At 60.0% G+C, this 17,182-nt stretch overlaps 2 protein-coding genes across 6 annotated transcripts in view; one reads left to right on the top strand and one right to left on the bottom strand.

The window, feature by feature from the left end:
* Window positions 1-1,620, top strand: part of SYT7 (synaptotagmin 7) — a 54,492-nt gene extending 52,872 nt beyond the window's left edge. For 3 of the 5 annotated variants that reach the window (XM_037517725.2, XM_037517726.2, XM_054697565.1), the window contains one exon: window positions 786-1,553. In XM_037517725.2, the coding sequence (XP_037373622.1) occupies window positions 786-890 (105 nt within the window). In that variant the 3' untranslated portion in view covers window positions 891-1,553. Of the gene's footprint in view, window positions 1-785 lie in introns of all 5 variants that reach the window. The other 2 variants (XM_054697566.1, XM_037517724.1) reach the window with 1 other exon arrangement.
* A 5,211-nt stretch (window positions 1,621-6,831) lies between these two features.
* LRRC10B (leucine rich repeat containing 10B) lies at window positions 6,832-9,447 on the bottom strand. Its single transcript, XM_037517776.2, has one exon. It carries the CDS (start codon window positions 9,445-9,447, stop codon window positions 8,569-8,571), a length of 879 nt encoding a protein of 292 aa, XP_037373673.1. The 3' UTR covers window positions 6,832-8,568.
* Between the last annotated feature and the right edge of the window lie 7,735 nt (window positions 9,448-17,182).

Consider the following 17,182-nt stretch of genomic DNA (forward strand, 5'->3'; position numbering starts at 1 on the left):
GGTCAGCTGCACATGGGGTCCCATAAGGTGTGAGCCCCTAAAGCAGAGGACAGCAGGCTGGGGCTAGTGGTGTAGAGCCAGAAAGACTGGGTCTCAGCCCCTCTGTGCCCTTCATAAATTCTGGGGTAAGTCTCTTAACTCTTTGCACCTCAGTTCCTCCATCTGTAAAATCGGGGTAACCATACACGGCGAGTCCTCACTTAATGCCATCCATAGGTTCTTAGAAACTGCAACTTTAAGTGAAGCACATATAGGCAGGTCCTCCACTAATGTCCTATTGTCATAATATCACTGGGAAAAACAAAACAGCGGCCAATGAGTGTGACCTTCTTCAAGCACCTGCTATACCTGCCGCACAGGTGCGGATGTGACGACCAAGCTGTAAAAAGCCCTGCTTCCTGCCTGGCCTGTAGCAAGTGCCCGGGAGAGGGAGTGGCTGTGAGTAAGGAGAGATAGTGCCCAAAAGGTAGAGCATGGGGAGGGCGTGGGAGCAAGGGGCCCCCACCCCTCCTCCAACCCCCCACTACAAAACAGGCCCGAGTCCGATTCTGGGGGGCCAGACATGCCCAGGCTCCCCAGGGAGGCCAACGAGGAAAGTAGATCAGGCTGGGAGGGAGCAGGCAAGAAGGGGGCCCCAGGGGTAGGTGATCAGGCTTGAAGAGGCCTGGCTGTTTCCATGATCACAGGTTAGGGTGCTGTGGAGATAGAGAGTCTCCCCCCAGTGGGGGCATGAGGCAAGGCCTCCGCCAGTACCTCTAATGCCACCCTCTTCCCTTCCTCCCCAGATCTACCTGTCCTGGAAGAGCGGCCCTGGGGAGGTGAAGCACTGGAAGGACATGATTGCCCGGCCCCGACAGCCCGTGGCCCAGTGGCACCAGCTGAAGGCCTGAGTGGGGCCAAGGGAGGCCTGGGGGGCCAAGGGCCTGGGTCGCCATCATGCCCTCACCACTTTATGCACAATGCCCAGCCTGACCCCCCTGCCGTGGGGGAGGGGAGGACCCTGAGGGCTCGGCCAGGGAGGGGGCCCAGGAATAGTTGGGCCCAGTTTCTAGGAAATACCAGCCCCATCCCCCACCAGTCCAGCTCTGGGGGAGGGACTCTGGGAGCCATTTTCCTGCTTTGCCCCTTTCCTTCCTGACTTGCTGATGCTAAAGAAGTGGGGGAGAGCTCGAGAGCCAGATGGGCAGATCCCTCCAGAGGCCCGCCAGGTGGGCATGGCCCCCCGTTTTCTTTAAGGCAGTGCCTGGAGGGGAAAGAGGCCACCTCCTCCCGGGTCCCCCATGCGGGGCCAGGAGAGGGGAGGCCGAGGCGTTTGGCCCCGGCCTGGCCAGGAGAGGCCCGTCCCGGGGCAGTTCAGGTGCCGGCTGGGCCCTGATGCCGGGATCGTATGCAGCCTGCTCCAGAGTCCTGGAGCACAGCCCTGAGTCCTGTGGCCACCGTGTGTGCGTGTGTGTGGGCGGGGCGCGCCGGCTGCCGGGGCTGGCAGTGCTGGGCGCTATGCAGAGAGCAGGGTTTCACGAAGTGAGGTGGGGCTGGAGGCTGGCAGCAGTGCATGCAGAGCTGGGGGGTGGGTGAGGGGTGAGTGGGGCGGGGGCAGCGTGGGGTGGGGACGAGGGACAGCCGAGCTGGGCTGAGCACTGGGCTGCCTCCTGCTGTCTCCCGGGGCCGGCTCCCTGCCCTCCCCGTGCCGGCCTCTGCTCAGAGCTCCCCAGTAGCTCCTACCCCAGCGATTTCATCTCTTGAACACTGGCTCGCACATTTTAGGCACCTACTGTGTACATCCTGCTCCACTGGGACTCACCTGCTCCCTTTCTTCTCAGGGGTCCCAAGCCCCCACTAACTCTCTTCCCTGACACCCTCATCCAAAGACGCCCTCGGCCTTCCCAGAGTTCAAGTCCCAGCCATGTGGCAATATTCTCCATGCTTTCCTGCTTCCTCCCCCTTCCTCCGGTGGGTCTGGGCAGACCTGCCGCCACACGCGCGCGGGCCCCTCGCCCCCAGGCTTGTGGCCCCAGTCACTGCTGCTGCTCGTGGCCTCTGAGCTCCGTCGCCTGCACAGCCGCAGCCGCCCGTTTGCCTCTCCCAGTTCAGGCAGAGAGAGCAGGGAGTGTTGAGTCTGCCCCACACAGAGTAGCTGTGATTTCTCCGTGTCAGCTGCTGCAGAGACCGGGCCTGGTTCCCCCTGGAGGCCGCAGATTTGGGGGATGATCTCTGCTTAAGCCCCCTGATCCCTGCAGGTCCGGGCATTGACAGGAGCCAGCTGGTGAATAGCCTGGAATCCGGGGTCCGCGCGCCGGCACCTGACGTCCCCAGCACGCACCGCCAGGTGGCGCCCCAACACCGCAGCCTGGGCTCGGCCCACAGCCCTGCCCGGGGCTCACCCCGGACCGAGGCGCTGGGCAGGCCCCCCTTGCAGAGTGTGGCCACCGCACGGGTATTGGGAAGCCATTTTCCTCCGGTAGGAAGGAGGCCGTAGGTGGGGCAGGAGGCCACGTTTTGGCCCATCTCCAAATTTTCTTCAATTGCATCTCCCAGCCCGCCCGTCCCAGCCCGAGGATCTGAGCATCACACACAGTAGGTGAATCATTCTGTAGAGTCAAGAGAGCTCGTGTAAAGCAAATAGTCAACCACATTCTTGTAAATCCAAAGTTTTCTATATTGTAGCTTTGTTTAAAATGGGGGTCCGCACCGTCTTTATGGGGAAGGCTAGGGACCGGCCCCCAGGGGAGACAGGAGGGCAGCGACTCGGGAGGCTGTGTGGAAGCGAGAGGGTGCTGTGGGAAGTCTCGAGAGGCGGAGGGGTCCTGTCCACCTCCCTCGGAGCCGCCCTGGTTCCCTGTGCCCCGGCCCCTCCGGGGGAGGCCAGGGAGAGCGCCCCGCCCCGGGCCCGGGGATCGAACCGTCCCTTGCAGAGCCCCGTCCACAGAGCTCCCAGCCAATCACACATGCAAAGAGCGCTTCCCAGCCGCGTCCGAGCACGCACCTTGGGGAACCCTGCTTGGGTTCTGGACCCCGACCAGCCGGGATGTGGGGGTGGAGCTGCACGTGGAGGGCCAGGGCCAGGCGGGGGCGCGGAGGAGGCAGGTGGGGGGGTGAGGGCGGGCGGTCTAGGGCCACTGGAGAACAGGGATTGGGGGAACTTGAGGGTGGGAGAAGGACACCAGAGCCTGCCACCATCCCAGGACCTTGGGCACATCACCCGCACTCCCGGGGCCTCAGTTTCCCCATCTGTCAACTGATGGTAATAATACTTCACCTACCTCATAGGGGAGGTTGTGAGGCCGCTGTCACCTGACCTGGGGGTCGCAGTAGGAGGACTCTGAAGGTGCTACCCGTGAGCAAAGTATTATTACCGTTGCCTGAACGCAAGACCCACCTGCCCTCCCCCCCACAGAGCCTCCAGAGATAGCCGGGGCTGGCCTGGCCCCACTCTCTCTTCGCCACTGTGTCCCAGGCCCTTCACGAGCCTCATCTGCCGTCTTTGTGGGCGCCTAGACTTTGTCGTTACCTTGTTATGTGACCGTCTCCCCACAACTGCTATATAAGTCCCACCTGCCCCAGGACCAGGATCCTGTCCACTGGCCCCGGACGCCAGGGAAGGGACCAGGAAAACAGCCACAAAAACAGCCAGGGGGTGGGTGGCCCAGCGCCCCAGCCCAGCTGGGACCCCAGGGTGGGGATCGGTGGCCGCTGTTTGTATTGTGTTTGAGTCCTTCAGCGCAAGTGTTTTATATAAAACAGAAACCCACTATCACAAAAAAAAGTTGCAGTGAAGAGAAATGAAGAAACACTGAAGAAAAAAAGGAAAAAAAACCATACAAAATTTTTCCACCACACGCACCCTCTAAGCCAGCAAGATTTCCTCTTTGCAAAATCATATTTTTGTGGGAACGGGCGCTGCTTTTTGTGGCGAGGCCCGTTCTGATTAATAAAGGATCATGAAAAAGTAGGGCCTTGGCTTTTTCCTGCGTGGGTCCCAGCCCCCTCTCACCTCCCAGGGGAGAGGCAGTGGGGGGACGGGAGCCTGGGGCTGTCTCCCCTCCGCTTGTCACCTTTGGGCCTTGGCTTCGCTGGTGATGAGGTCCTTCCCGAGCTTCCAGCCCAGCCGCACTCTGGAATCCCAACCCACCAGCTGTCCAGAAAGCAGGGGAGGAGCCGCCCCTCCAGGGCCGGGGTTGACCCCAGGCCTCTGGAGAGCAGAGGCCTGAGGGGTGCCCCTTGGCTCACCCAGCCTGCCTTCTCCCCACCCCCCAGAGTAGGTCAGAAAACCAAAGAATGGCCCCTCCAGCCCTGCCCCCGCCCCCTCACCTGAGCTCCAGCTGGGTCACTGTGGGTTCAGGCTAGCCTCTCCTCCTCCTGCCCCTCCACCTCCCCACCCCCAAAAGGACAGAGCTCAGGATTTGTTAGCTGGACTCGTGACTTTGTCCTGCCTTTCTCTGGTTTAACCCCTTACGGTTAAAAAATCTCTTTCCCACTCAAGAGCCTTTGGCCAGTCCCTGCCCCTGGGCCTGGCAAGCTGGGTCCCAATCTCCACCAGTCCCTGTGGCCAGGCAAGCTAGTCCCTTTCCAGCCCGTTTCTCAGTCCACAAAAGAGCAATAAGCTTCCAGGCCCTTGCCCTGCCCTCGCACGCAAGCCCAGGGAAATGGAGGCCCCCAGCTCTCCGGGTACCTCTGAAGGAAGGGGCCGCCTCTGTTCCAGACACAAAAGGAGCCCCTGCTGTCACTTGTCCATCTGCTGGCCCTGCCCCTGTGTGGACTAAAGGGGGCCTCCTGTTCCCCCATACCTGGGGGGGCACAGTTGCCTCCTGGCGCTGTGCTTAGTACACCCCCCGAAGCTGCCGCACCTCCCTGTCCCTTAATTTCTTACGACCTGGTTTCGAGGTCCGGCGGAAAGGTCGTTATATCTTTTGATATAACTTCTGGTCTCTGTCCCAGAGATTGGAGGGCGCCCTAGGGTCAGGTAAGTAGCCCCAGAGCACCCTTCTCCCCAGAACCCCTTGCCAGGATTTCTCTGGGAAAACAGCCTGAGGCAGGGATAGCTCGGCGGGCAGAGGGGCAGGCCCTTGCTGCGGGCTCAGGGCCTCTTGGACTTCTGGCCTCTTCTCCTGCCCTCGTGGGCCGGGTCTCTTCATCCACGCCTACGCTGAGATATCTGCCCGGCCTCTGCCCTCGCTGTCTCCTGCCCCTGCAAGTCCCTCCTGGATGCCACTGCTTTCTGGAAGGCCGCCCTGGGCCCTGGCCTGCTCTCTTCTCCTCCCCACACAAAGACCACCAGAGGCCAACGCTTGAACATGCTGTATGCCCAGCCTGGGGCCCCCGACCAGCTGTGTCCCCTGAAGATGCCCTGCTCCCCGTGTCGGTGTCCTGTGTGTCCGTGTTGTGTCTCGTTTAGATTGTGAGCCCCCCGGGCAGGGCCCCCCATCTGAACACATGTTCTGTGTGGCACACCTGGTTGTGCTAATAAATGCCCATCCTCCGAACAAGTGTGCGCAGGTGTCTTAAGGAGGCTGGGGCCAGATGGCTGAGCAGGCCAGCGTGGCGGAGGCACTGAAGGGAGGGAGGTGCTCCTGGGCAGGGCCCCCAGTTCCTGAGCACCCTGTTCTCCTACTTCCCCCAAATCCTGGGAGTCGGTGGGAAGAAGGCGAAGGGCAGTAACAGCCAGGAGAAGCCAACCCCCACCCTGCCCCGCCTCTGCTGCTCTGGGGCCCGGAGGGGTCGCAGTCACGGGAGAGGAAGGGCTTAGGATGGCGTGGGGTGATCTCGTGTGCTGGGGTCCAGCCTGGGTGAGGAGGCCTAACAGCCAAGTATGGACAAGTCCCTCCCTCCGAGGGCCCAGCCTCTTCCTGCCCTGCTCAGACCACACAGTCCCCACTGCCAGCCCTCCTGCTCTGACCTCAGCCAACTCCCTTGGCTTCGGCTCTGCATCCTTGGCGCAAACACAACTCTTCCAGGACCTCTTGCCCTGCTCCCCCCACGGCCCACCCACGCCGACTGTCCCCGGAGGCTTGGGTTATGCGCGCCCTGCAAAACTCGTCTCCCCATCTCCCTGCTCCACCAAGGCCAGTGGGAAGTCCCAGGCAGTGAAGCGAGGGCAGGCCAGGATGCCCAGGCAGTGCTCTCTTCATCACAGGGCGCCTGGGAGGCCCCCTGTCTCCACAGCAGCCCCCCACTTCCTCATGCAGACAGCCCCTCAATAATGCGGTCAAGCTGGGCATCAGCACCCACTTTAACCAAATGCTCTAACTTCCCAGAGGGAACTGGCTTCTGATGGTGGCAAGGGAGCGAGTACAAGGCAGGGCCGTCCTGGGGTGGGGGTACCTCACAGGGCTTTGTTTTGTGGACCAGCGCAGCAGGGAACAGGCTGGAGAGAGAAAATCTAGGCTCCCAGAGCCAGCGGTTGTTCCGGGTCACCCCACACGCCCCCTTCCCTCTGTCTAGGATTTGCATGAAGCCCGCCGAGCTGCAGCATCAGGTCAAAACACACCCGCTCCTTGTGTGCAGATGGAGAAACTGAGGCCACCACTTGTTCAAGGTCATTGGGTCAATGGCAGAGTCTCAGGCGAGGGGACTGGCTCAGCTCTAGCCCCTCCCCCCAGGGATCAGCTCACATTCCTTCCTCCAAGTTCCCAGACCCCAAGAAGGGCCACTGGCCCTGACAGCGCCTGCCACAGGGGAGACTGTGTGGGCAACGAAAGAGGCCGGGGAGGGGGCAGTCCGCAGCCAGGCCCAGACCCCAACGCCTCCCAGCAACCCCCACCAGCTCTTCCTGCCCGTGGGAGACCTTCCACCCCACTTACAAGCTGAATGCTCCAGATCCACCCCCAGCCTCCGCCAACCCAGGCCCAACCCAGCGGGCAGCAGAGCTGCTGGGCAGGGCCTGACCCCCTGGCCCTGGATGACATCAGCCGTGTTGTCACGGGGATGCTGGCCAGCAGCCGCTTCCCACGGGAGATGGTTCTCTAGGCTTAAGGTCTAACAAATTTCTTCCTGTAAATCTTTATTTTTTCTTTTTCCTGAACAATGAGGGGAGAGAGTCGTGAAAAACAGACTCAGAGGGAGAGACAGGAGAGAGATGAGCGGGGCAGTGGGCGAGGGAGGGGCATCGGTACCGTGAAGGAAAGAAAAGTTCAGCCCAGCTGGAGGGGGGTTGAAAATACACTGAAAGCCAGAACCTGAGAATCAGGATGGGGGAGACGGAGGAGGAGCGCGTGGGGGGCTGAGGGGCGGAGAGGACAGCAGGACCCGGGCTCATCCCGAGCAGCCAAAGCCACCGGTGACACGAGCACTTGTCGGGGCCGGCCTGGCACCGAGCTGGGCCGCAGGGACAGAGGCAGTGCCGGAGGGAGCCCCGCGTGCCCATGGCCGAGCGACCTGGCGCTCCCAGGGCTCATGAATAAACAGGCATGTGGGAAATGCACAGTCTTTCTCCAAGAAATATAATTTATGTTTACAGCCAGTTTTGTTTTTTTCTCCTAAAGAAAACACTAGCGATGCGGGGCCGCTGCCCCGACCGTGTCCCTGAGTGTCCCCGCATCTGGCCCCTCCTCCCATTATTGCTTGGCTGGGGGAGATCTGGCCCTGGGAACGGCCCCACGCCTCACCCCCTTGAGGTTGTCCCTGCTGAGGGAGCGGCGGCACACAGTGCTCGTCGTGCCCCTGGCCGTGCCAGCCACCCTGCCTGTGCCCATTTAAGGGAATGGAGAGTGCAGGCAGCGAGAGGCGCCGGGGCAGCCTCCTAGCGAGGAGCGCTCTCTCCGGGGTGGCAGGCCCTAGAGGCACCAGGCACCGTGGCTTCTTTTCAAATTTGACAGCTGGAAGGCTGGGGCTGTGGCGGAGAGAGGGGGTGCGCTCTCCTCCCAGCCAGATTCCAGGCACAGGCTAAGAGAAAAGAACAGAGTGAAGGGCAGGGGAGGAGACCCTACCGTCTGCGCCCCCATCCCCACACGAATCGCAGGGGGGCCTGGCGTGGGAGGTATGGTGTTCGGTGAGCCCCAGTAGGGGCAAGGGCAGCTGCGGTGTTAGGGCCCCAAAACCCATTTCTGTCCTGGGCACCAGCCCAACTCCAAGCCCCTACCCCTCGGCCAGGTCCTCCTCTGAGGGCAGGTCTGTCTCACACGGGGGTGCTGTCCTGCCCAGGGATAGCAGCTCCTGCACCGGGAAGGGTGGGCCTGGGACAGCCGGGCTCCGGGAGAAGGGGCAGGGGTGAGCGCCCAGAGCATCCCGGCTCAGCGGAAGGGGCTGGCGCAGTGGGTGGCGGTGCCCCTGGCTCCAGGAGGAAGCTGGCACCTCTGCTGCGTTGTCAGTGACTTTCAGAGACTGGATGGCGCCCCAGGGGGCTGCGCAGAGCTGAACTTCTTGGTCTGCCAACTGCCCAGAAATCAGCGCCCGCGGTGCTGTCTCCTGAGCACCCAGCAATGTCTGAAGATGGCCCCCAGGCCCGCCTGCTCCCTGCTGCGTCCCCAAAGTGGCCCCTGCGCTGCCCCAAGGAGGGGCGCGCCGGTGCCACAGACCTTCCCAGAGCGCTTCCTCCTCCCAGAATGGCCGAAGTCCATCACCCCGCGCCCGGGCTCAGGTGCCCAGCTCTGGAGCGGCTTCCAGGGCGCGCAGGCTGCCTGGGGGGGGCCCCAGCGCCCGGGAGACCCCGCCCCCCATGAGCAGGTCTTCCTCCTCTTCATCCTCAAAGGCCCGCGCCGGGCGGCGGGGCGGAGGCCGGGAGCGGGGCTCGTCGCGCTCGGCCATGCGCTCGACGGCGCCCTCGCCCACGAGGAACACGGTGTCGGCGACGCGCGGGGGCCCCGTGACCGGGTTGTGGTCGTAGGAGAAGACGCGCAGCGCGCGCAGCGGGTGCAGGTCGGGGAAGCCGCCCAGGCGGTTGCGGTCCAGGTCGAGGATGTGCAGGCGCCCCATGCGCAGCAGCGCGGGCGGGAACTCCTCGAAGCGGTTCCCGTAGAGCCAGAGGCCGCGCAGGCCGGTCATGCGCGGCAGCTCGGCGGGCAGCGCGCGCAGGCGGTTGTCGCCCATCTGCAGGGACTGCAGCGCCGCCAGGCGCAGCAGCGGCCGCGGGAAGCGCCGCAGGAAGTTGCCCTCGATCCAGAGGCAGCGCAGGCTCTGCAGCTGCGCGAAGTCCGCGGGCAGCGCCAGGAGCCGGTTGCCGCCCAGGTAGAGGCGCGTGAGGCGCGGCAGGCGGCACAGGCCGTCGGGCAGGCGCTCCAGCTTGTTGAAGTCGAGCGCCAGGATGCGCAGCTCGCGCAGCTCCTCGATCTCCTCGGGCAGCTCGCGCAGCCCCGTGCCGCTCACGTACAGCTTCTGCAGGCGGCTCAGCGCGCACACGGCGCCGGGCAGCCGCCGCAGGCGCCGCCCGCTCAGCTCCAGCTGCTGCTCGCCGCTGCGCAGCTGCTCCTCCGCGTCCGACGGCAGCTCGTCCGGCGTGGACTCGGCGATGCCCATGGTCAAGGGCCCCGGCCGGGGCCGCCGACGCCGCCGCCGCCCGGCATCGCCCCGCCCCGCCCCGGCCGCCCCCCGGCTTCCCCGACGGGGCCGAGGCCGCGCGGGCTCCGGGGCCCCCCGCCCCGGCCGGTCCCTGCGCCGGGAGGGGGCCGGGCCGGGCCGGGAGGAGGCGCCCGCCTGGGGCCCCCGCGCACCGCGCGCTGCGCTCGGCCGCGCGCCCTCCGGCCTCCCCCGCTCGGTCCGCCGGAGGCCGACTGGCTGGGCTTGGCGCTGACTCGCGGCGGAGCGATCCGTCGCCCTGGCAACCCCCGACGCGCGTGCGGCTGCCAATGAGGCGAGGGGGGCGGGGCGGGGCGGGGCCTCGGGGCCTCCCGCGCGGGGTCCGGGCGCTCGGGCCCGCCCCCCGGCGCCCGTCGGGCCCGCCCCCCAGCTCGCGGAGCCGCGGGCTCAGGTGCGCCCGGGCCGGGTCTGGCGCGGCCGGCACAGACCCGACGGCGGGCGGTCTGCGCCTCCGCCCACGGCCAGCTGTTTGGGGCACAGTGGGGTGCTCCCCAGCACGGCGCGTCCAGGGAGGGGGCCAAGAAACGCGGCCTTGCGATGCAGGACTCGGGACAAGTGGCTCTGGCGGAAGAACTGAGGGGTGCGGCCATCGCCGGCCACTCTGGGCCATTCCAGCGGCCTAGAGCCAGTCTCCTTGCTGGGGTCACCTTAGGGTAGTAACTCAGGCGGTGTTGCTTTCTGACCCTTTGGCGAGGGCGAGGGAAGCTCATCTGGGAATTGGCCGGAACCCAGAGGTTGGCGCTGCCTCCCTGGCCTCCTGGGCACCCCAGTTCCCGGCAGCTTCGTCCTGGATGCGCTCACACCCCTCCGGCTTCCTGCCGTGTCCCCCCAGCTGTGCTCAGGCTCTGCGTGTAGCTGGGCGGACAGAGGACCCGGACTCGTGCCTCTGGGCACCAGCCAGGGTGATGGTGCGTCCTTAACTCTTCCTCTAGCGCATGCTCCCAGCCACAGCCTTTTGCCCTGCCTCCCACCCCACCCCATTCAGGGCCCTCCTGCAGAGTTCCTGGCAGAAACTGCTTTGTGGGGGGCCGGCCCTGGGCCAGCTTTGTGCGAAGCATTGCATTGATTCTTTGGACAACTCAAGGAGATAGGTGCCTTCGATTCCCTACTTTAAAAAATGGAGAAACTGAGTCTGAGAAGTTGGACTTGAGTTGGGTGACTAGTCCGAGCTCACCTGAGCTCACCTTGCTGGTGCACTGCTGGGACTTGAAACCATGGAGTCTGCCTCTCCAAGTCAGTGCTGCCAACTGGTGTGCCACCAACAAGTGGAAACAGTGATGATTCCACCCCGGCAATGAACTTGCTCACAAAGGAGTCTGTAACTCTCATGACAAAACCACAAGGAAGGCATTAATAAGCCCATACGGAAGGGGAGGAAAGTGGTCCCAGAGGCATGAGGCAGCCTGCAGGAGGTTGCCGGCGAGTGGAGGCGATAGCAGGCAGCCAGCCTGCAGGCTCGGGTCCTCCCCCATCCCGCCCGCCCCTGGCTCCTGCAGGTGCGAGCGAGCTGTGTGACTGGATGCGCGGACAGACCTCCTCTGGGCGCGCGCCACCCTTTGACCTCCCCCCTCCCGTCCCCTCTGCAGGCAGGGAGGGAGCGCCGTCCGTGGAGAGCAGGGGCCGGCAGGACGTGAGAAGGAGAGCCACGCAGCCACCCAGGCAAGTTCGTCTCCGTCCGGGCTGGCACAGGGTCCAGCAGATGGTAGCCATCAAGGAAACGTTTCGACATTTTTTCAAATGGAGGCCAACTTGGCATACGGTGAAATGCATGGTTCAGAAGTGTACAGTTTGATGAGTTTTGACAAATGTCAACATCCATGTGATATTGCCGTCACTCACAGCGATCCCCAGTGCCTCTTCCAGTCAATCCCCACCTCCCAGGGGCAGCCGTCATCCTGACCTCTATCTTCATGGAGCCGTTTTGCCTGTTATTGAATTTCATAGAAACGAAATTGCTCAGTGTGTACTTTTCTTGCTCCTGGCTTCTTTTGCTCAGATACTCAATATCTCTGTGTTGGATAAAGGAGCAAAAGAACAGAGCAATAGCGCTTGTCATCGGGGTGTCATGGGGTGAACAGGTAAGAGGAACACAGAGGCAGGTATTGCTCTGAGTTGGGACCCAGCCGCAGATCCGACCTGGAAGGGAGGCTGCTGGGGCTGAGGGTGGGAGTCCAGTTTCCAGACTGGAGCGTAGGGAGATTCTGAGCCCCAGCCAGGGGGCGTCACACACCTTCCTGCCCTCCCCCCGCCCCAGTCCAGCTCTCCCTTCTACTCATTTCGGAGAACTTCTTGGAAGAGGCGATACCTCAGAGTCTAGAAAGGCTTAGAAAACGCAGCCAGGATGATGGGAGGAGGGTGAGTGCCTCTCCCATTGCACCCCTTGCCACCCCCCTAGCAGTTTTCCCCAGAGAACATTCACTGTGGAGGAGGAAGCCCAGCCAGCCCCCCTCACCACATGCTCGGAGCTGCACTCCCTGCCAGGAGCCCTGTGGGCTCTGCTGGCACAGGCAGAAACCACATGAGCCCCTGCAGCAACTCCTACCAGCCTGGCAAGCTCCTTGGGTTCAAGGGCACAGGGGACCAACCCTCTCCTTTCTCTGAGTCTTTTTCTTGCTCTGGTAGATGCTGTACCTTTGCCTCCCACCAGGCCCTTCTCAGTGGGTAAAGGTAAAATGTGCTGGCGTTCCGGGCCCACGCAGGCTGGCAGCGGGGCAATCATGTTGATGAATCACGCTGGCACCGCGGGCGCCCAGTCCTTGTTGAGGTGTCGCTAATGAATTAGTTTCACCCCAGCAAGGGGCCTCTCAGCCTTTCCCCACTCCCCAGGAAGGCAGGAAACTGAGACCCGGGAGGGGGGAGCAGCAGAGGAAAGGCCCTCTCCCCCCGACAGCGCCAGGAACGGCTGAGACCCTGTCCACACCCACAGATAAATGTCCAAAGACACGCCCCTCAGGCCCCTGCAAACAGCCCCTCGCTCCTAACGGTGAGCTCTAACTGCCCTGCCCACCTCTGAAGCTGGATTTTAAAAAGAAATTTGTGCAGCCCAGAATCAGTAAGAGCCCTCCGTGCCGAGCCTCCGTGCCGAGCCGCTGTGCCCCGGATCCGGAGCTGGCAATTGCTCGCGTTCTGTCACACTAGCTTTGAGAGCCTTTTCTTTTCAGTAAAAGGAAGCAAGCGGCACACGCGGCATATCAGCCGCCTTTGTCTCTCCTCCCATGTCCCACGAGCACCCCTGCCCCAGCACGCTCTCCCTTTGGCCCCCACGCCCTCTGGAGCCAGGTCCACCGCGGCTAGTGCCACAGGCCTTGGAATGTCAGGTTCTTAGAAAGCCGGCCAGGAAAGTCCCAGCAGGGAGGGGGCCTGGCCGCCCTTCTGGGTCACAGGCTCTGCTCGGTGTCTGCAAGAAGCCTGAGACCCCGGTCCCAGAAAAACACCTGCAGGCAGGAGCGCTCCCCATGGGTGTGCACCACCCCCTGGGACCCATGACCTCTCGGGGTCTCATCCTGGGGGGGGCATGCCCTGGCCCTCTTCCTTACCTGCACTCCCCCGCCCCGACTTGAACCTTCGCCGCCCTTCAGCTGCCTACTCAGCCAACACTAAGCTCCTTGGCCTATACCTGGGCACAGCGTTTGCTCCGAATGTGACTATAAGAGACCCCAAAACCCTGCCTGTGTAGCACACACATGGAGAGAGTGGGGTACAGGTGATCCACAAAGAGTAGTGCACAGCGTCAGGCAATGGAGGAAACAAAATGAGAGCGAAGGAGGCCTGAGGACTCCACTTAATTACCTGTTTATTTATTTTTAATAGTGGTGTGAGGGACGTGCATTCTCCTATTAGCTTCAGGTGTATGACATGGTGATTCAATATTTCCATACTGGGACATGTCCCCGCGATAACTCCAGTGAACATCCATCAACACGCACGGTTACAAAACCCTTCTCAGATGAGAACGTTCGAGATCTGTGCTCTCAGCAGCTTTCACATCCACAGCGCATATTATCAAGACAGTGGCCAGGCTTTACCTTCGAGGACTCCAGTGAAGACAGAGCTGCCCGAGGTCAAGTTGGCAGGTTGCCCTTGGAGCCAGGATGGGGAGGAGGAAGGGAGGGAGCCGTAGGCAGATATCTGGGGGAGCGAGTTCCAGACACTGGGCCTGGCAGCTGCCAAGACCCTGGAGGGAGAGAGCCTGGGCGGCCCAGAGCAGCAGGGGGTAGGTGGGGCTGCAGATGAGGTCAGAAAGAGAAAGTGAGAGGCACTGGGGGTGTGAGCAAAGGAAGGCAAGACCTGACACTTTTTTTTATTAAATTATTATTTTTGTAAAGATTTATTTATGCATACAAGAACCGGGGTTCAGGCCAGAGGTGCCAGGGGTGAGAAGATTCACCAGAGACAGAGTGGGGAACAGAACAGGCAGACTGACTGAAATACACTGCTGAGGGGAGCAGCGGGCGAGACAGGAGAGGTCTGCTGCGCCACATGGGCAGCTGGCCAGCCAGGGATGGAACTATCTGCAGAGATTATGGATAGCTTCAGAGCGCTGTGCTTAACACCTTGCACCACCAGGGATGCCGAAGACCCGACACTTTTTTTTTTAAGATTTATTTATTTATACATACAAGAACAGGGGTACAGGCCAGAGGTGTGGGGGGTGAGAGGATTCGCCAGAGACAGAGTAGGGAGCAGAACAGGCAGACTGACTGAAATACACTGCTGAGGGGAGCAGCGGGTGAGGCAGGAGAGGTCTGCTGCGCCATGTTGGTATCTCCTTGGCTGGGGATGGAACTTGTGCTACAGCGGCTGCGGACAGCTTCATAGGTTGCGTCTTAACCCCTTGTGCCACCAGACAGCAGCAAGAAGGAGAAGCTGGGAGGGGTTTTGTACCTCTCCCGCCCCCCGTCATCTCTGTGTCATCTCTTCCACCGATGACAGCGGTCACTATCATCTGAGCGTGATGGAGTACCTAACCGACCTTTCCCCACGCCCTTTCCAGGCTTTCTAGGCAAAGAAACAGATTCAGAAAAGTTCAGTAACCTGGTGAAGGTTACACAGCTCTTCGGGGGCAAAGACAAGATCCAAGTCCTCCTCACTGGAAAGTCTGTCTCCAGTGGGTCTTCTGGAAGCGGGCCTTCTCCTGCTGTGTCTCACGCCTCCCGTAGCGGGGCTAGAGAAACCAGGACGCCCCCGCCCTGCACACAGCAGAAAGGTTTGCAGGACTGCCCTGCTTGGAGATTTTGATTCCAGGACACAGGGCTCCCTGAGTTTCCCAAACTGGGGGTTCCCTGGAATCCTGGGCAAGCCCAGGAGGCCCAAACCAGCTTCAGGAGGGCAGAGCAAAGAGGATCCCAATTCCAGGGGCACATAGGACTATGCTCTGGGCCCAGGGGTTGCCCGCTGACAAATTTGAGGCAGCGTCTGGCCCATCAGTGCCCAGAACCCTTTATTAGGTAGCTGAGGTCATGAGGCTAGCTCAGTCGCTGCGGGCCTGCTCCCCAGGGGCCCTAGAAACTGAAGCCTGGTGGAGAGATCACATTCCCAGAACCTGAGCTCTGAGAGCCATCTCCTGGCCTGCTGAAAGCTGAGAGTTCTCGGCCCCTCCCCGGGCCGCCAGAGCAACGAGGCCAAGGGAGTGAAGCAGACATGGTGTCTCCTAGCCGGTTGTGGTAAGTCTGCATGTTGCAAAGTGGGTTCTGCGCATCATGGCTTCTTCTTCCTGGAAGAGACTGCTGTGGTCATGGCTGGCAGCTGCCCTAGATCTGTGGCCAAGAGCAAAACAGATGTCCTGCTCCCAGACTATCAACCCAGGGCCTCCCGTGGCCCCCAAGGACTTCCCCAAGGACTCGGTTACTCTCCTGTGAAAAGCGCTCCCGGAGGTGGCCAATTTCTGTTTCTGCCCCTCTTCTTCCTGAGCACCCAGCAGGATGGGATGGAGACCTGGAGTGGGCACTGGGCCAACAGAGGAGGCCAAAGGGACTCACGCCTCATCCTGGAAGAATCTCATTGTCTTTTATTTTCTGCAGTGTTAAAGCTGGAAAGGAACTGGATCCCTGGGTCAGCACGTGAAGAATATGAAGCAAGTGGGAAATAACATTTTTAATGTTTAGTCATTTAAATGTAAGGGCTGTTTGTTTCAGACTCCACTCAGACTGACTAACACACTGAGGTCAGTTCCTTAAAATCACCTACTTTTTCCAGTCCCAGGACCTTTGCACATGCTGTCTAACCCACTTCATTTGGCTCACATTGCTCATGATTACGGTTTCTGCTAAAGCCTTCCTGTCTCAGAGAAGCCTTCCAGGTCCTCCATAGCTTGTCAAACCCCCATGTTATGGGTGCCCAAGCTCCCGCATCCCTCCTTTAAAGTACTTATCATTCTGATTATAATTCAAGAAATAATGTTAACTGTAAATAAAGTCTCAGCGATTAGACAAAAGTTTATTAATCAAAGTGAGGATAGTTGTCCGACACATTTTAGTCTGTGAGAACTGTTCCAATGAACGCAAGTTTGAATCCACTTTATGTAGATAAGAACAGAGAATCATTGACATTAAAAATATATTCTTGACAGGGATGCTTCTGGTTCTAGATTGCCCCAACCTGTCATGCTGAAGCTAGAGGAAGGTTATGCAGGATCTAATCTGCTTTCTAAAGAACGCCCTGCAGAGATGAAAGGGCTGCATGCCAGTTGTGACAGTTCCTTGGGCATCGGTGGGGGTAAGAAAACTGGCATCAGATTTTGCCTAACTGATTCAGACTTCAGGTCTGTGCTGATGACCTTGCTCTCCTACATGTCAGAGGAGTCTTTTTCCCAGAACATTTTACTGCATAGTGTGTCTACAATTGTTCATAGTGAGTTATTTAAAATCTGTTTTCTCTGCACTAAGACATAAGCAACACAAGCTTAGGGACCTTGTTCACTGATGTGCCTGCACCAGGTGTATCTACTCCAGGAATCTGCTGAAGGCATGAACGGGAAGCTCCTCTCCCACAGGTTCCCTGGGGCCATCTGATGGGGCTGAGGGCTGGGGAGAAGATTCACCAAAGGTAGATTGGATAACAGAAAAGGCGGATTTATTGAAATATCCTGCAAGTGGGGGTGAGAAATGAGAGTTCTGCAACCCAAGAAAGGTTTAAGCCTTTCTTTTATAAACTGTTATCTGCTGGGATGTCTGGTCTTGGCTGTTGACCTTTGTACTGGCCTTGCTTCTGCATTCTTGGTCAAGTGCTTGGTCTTATGGACTGGTTTCCATAGCAACCTTATCCATTCTCTTTATCTAGTCAAGCCTCCCAAACTTGTCTGCTGGATAAGGAGTTGGGGCTTAGGTTTTAACTTTATTAAATGTTACTCTGACATTGAGATCAATAATAGTTCAACGCAGCAAAGACAGGCTCAGTGCCAATGGTGTGATGAGCCATGCTGGCTGTGCCAAAGGGCAAAGCAGTAGTACTAATCCTACCTTTATTTAAAATGTTGACATTTTGTTCATCCTTTATTTTTGCATCAACTTTTATTTTTTTTTTTTTTTTATTTTTTTTTTTTAAAAGAAATGCAGTCTTTTTTTTTTTTTTTTTTTTTAGATTTATTTTTTATTTATTTATTTATACAAGCACTGGGTACAGTCAGAAGCGCGAGAGGGTGAGAGAATTCACCAGAGCCAGAGAGGGGAGCAGAGCA

The sequence above is a fragment of the Talpa occidentalis genome, unplaced genomic scaffold, assembly GCF_014898055.3.
Source record: "Talpa occidentalis isolate TD23 unplaced genomic scaffold, MPIMG_talOcc4v2.1 talOcc4.17, whole genome shotgun sequence".
Taxonomy (NCBI): domain Eukaryota; kingdom Metazoa; phylum Chordata; class Mammalia; order Eulipotyphla; family Talpidae; genus Talpa; species Talpa occidentalis.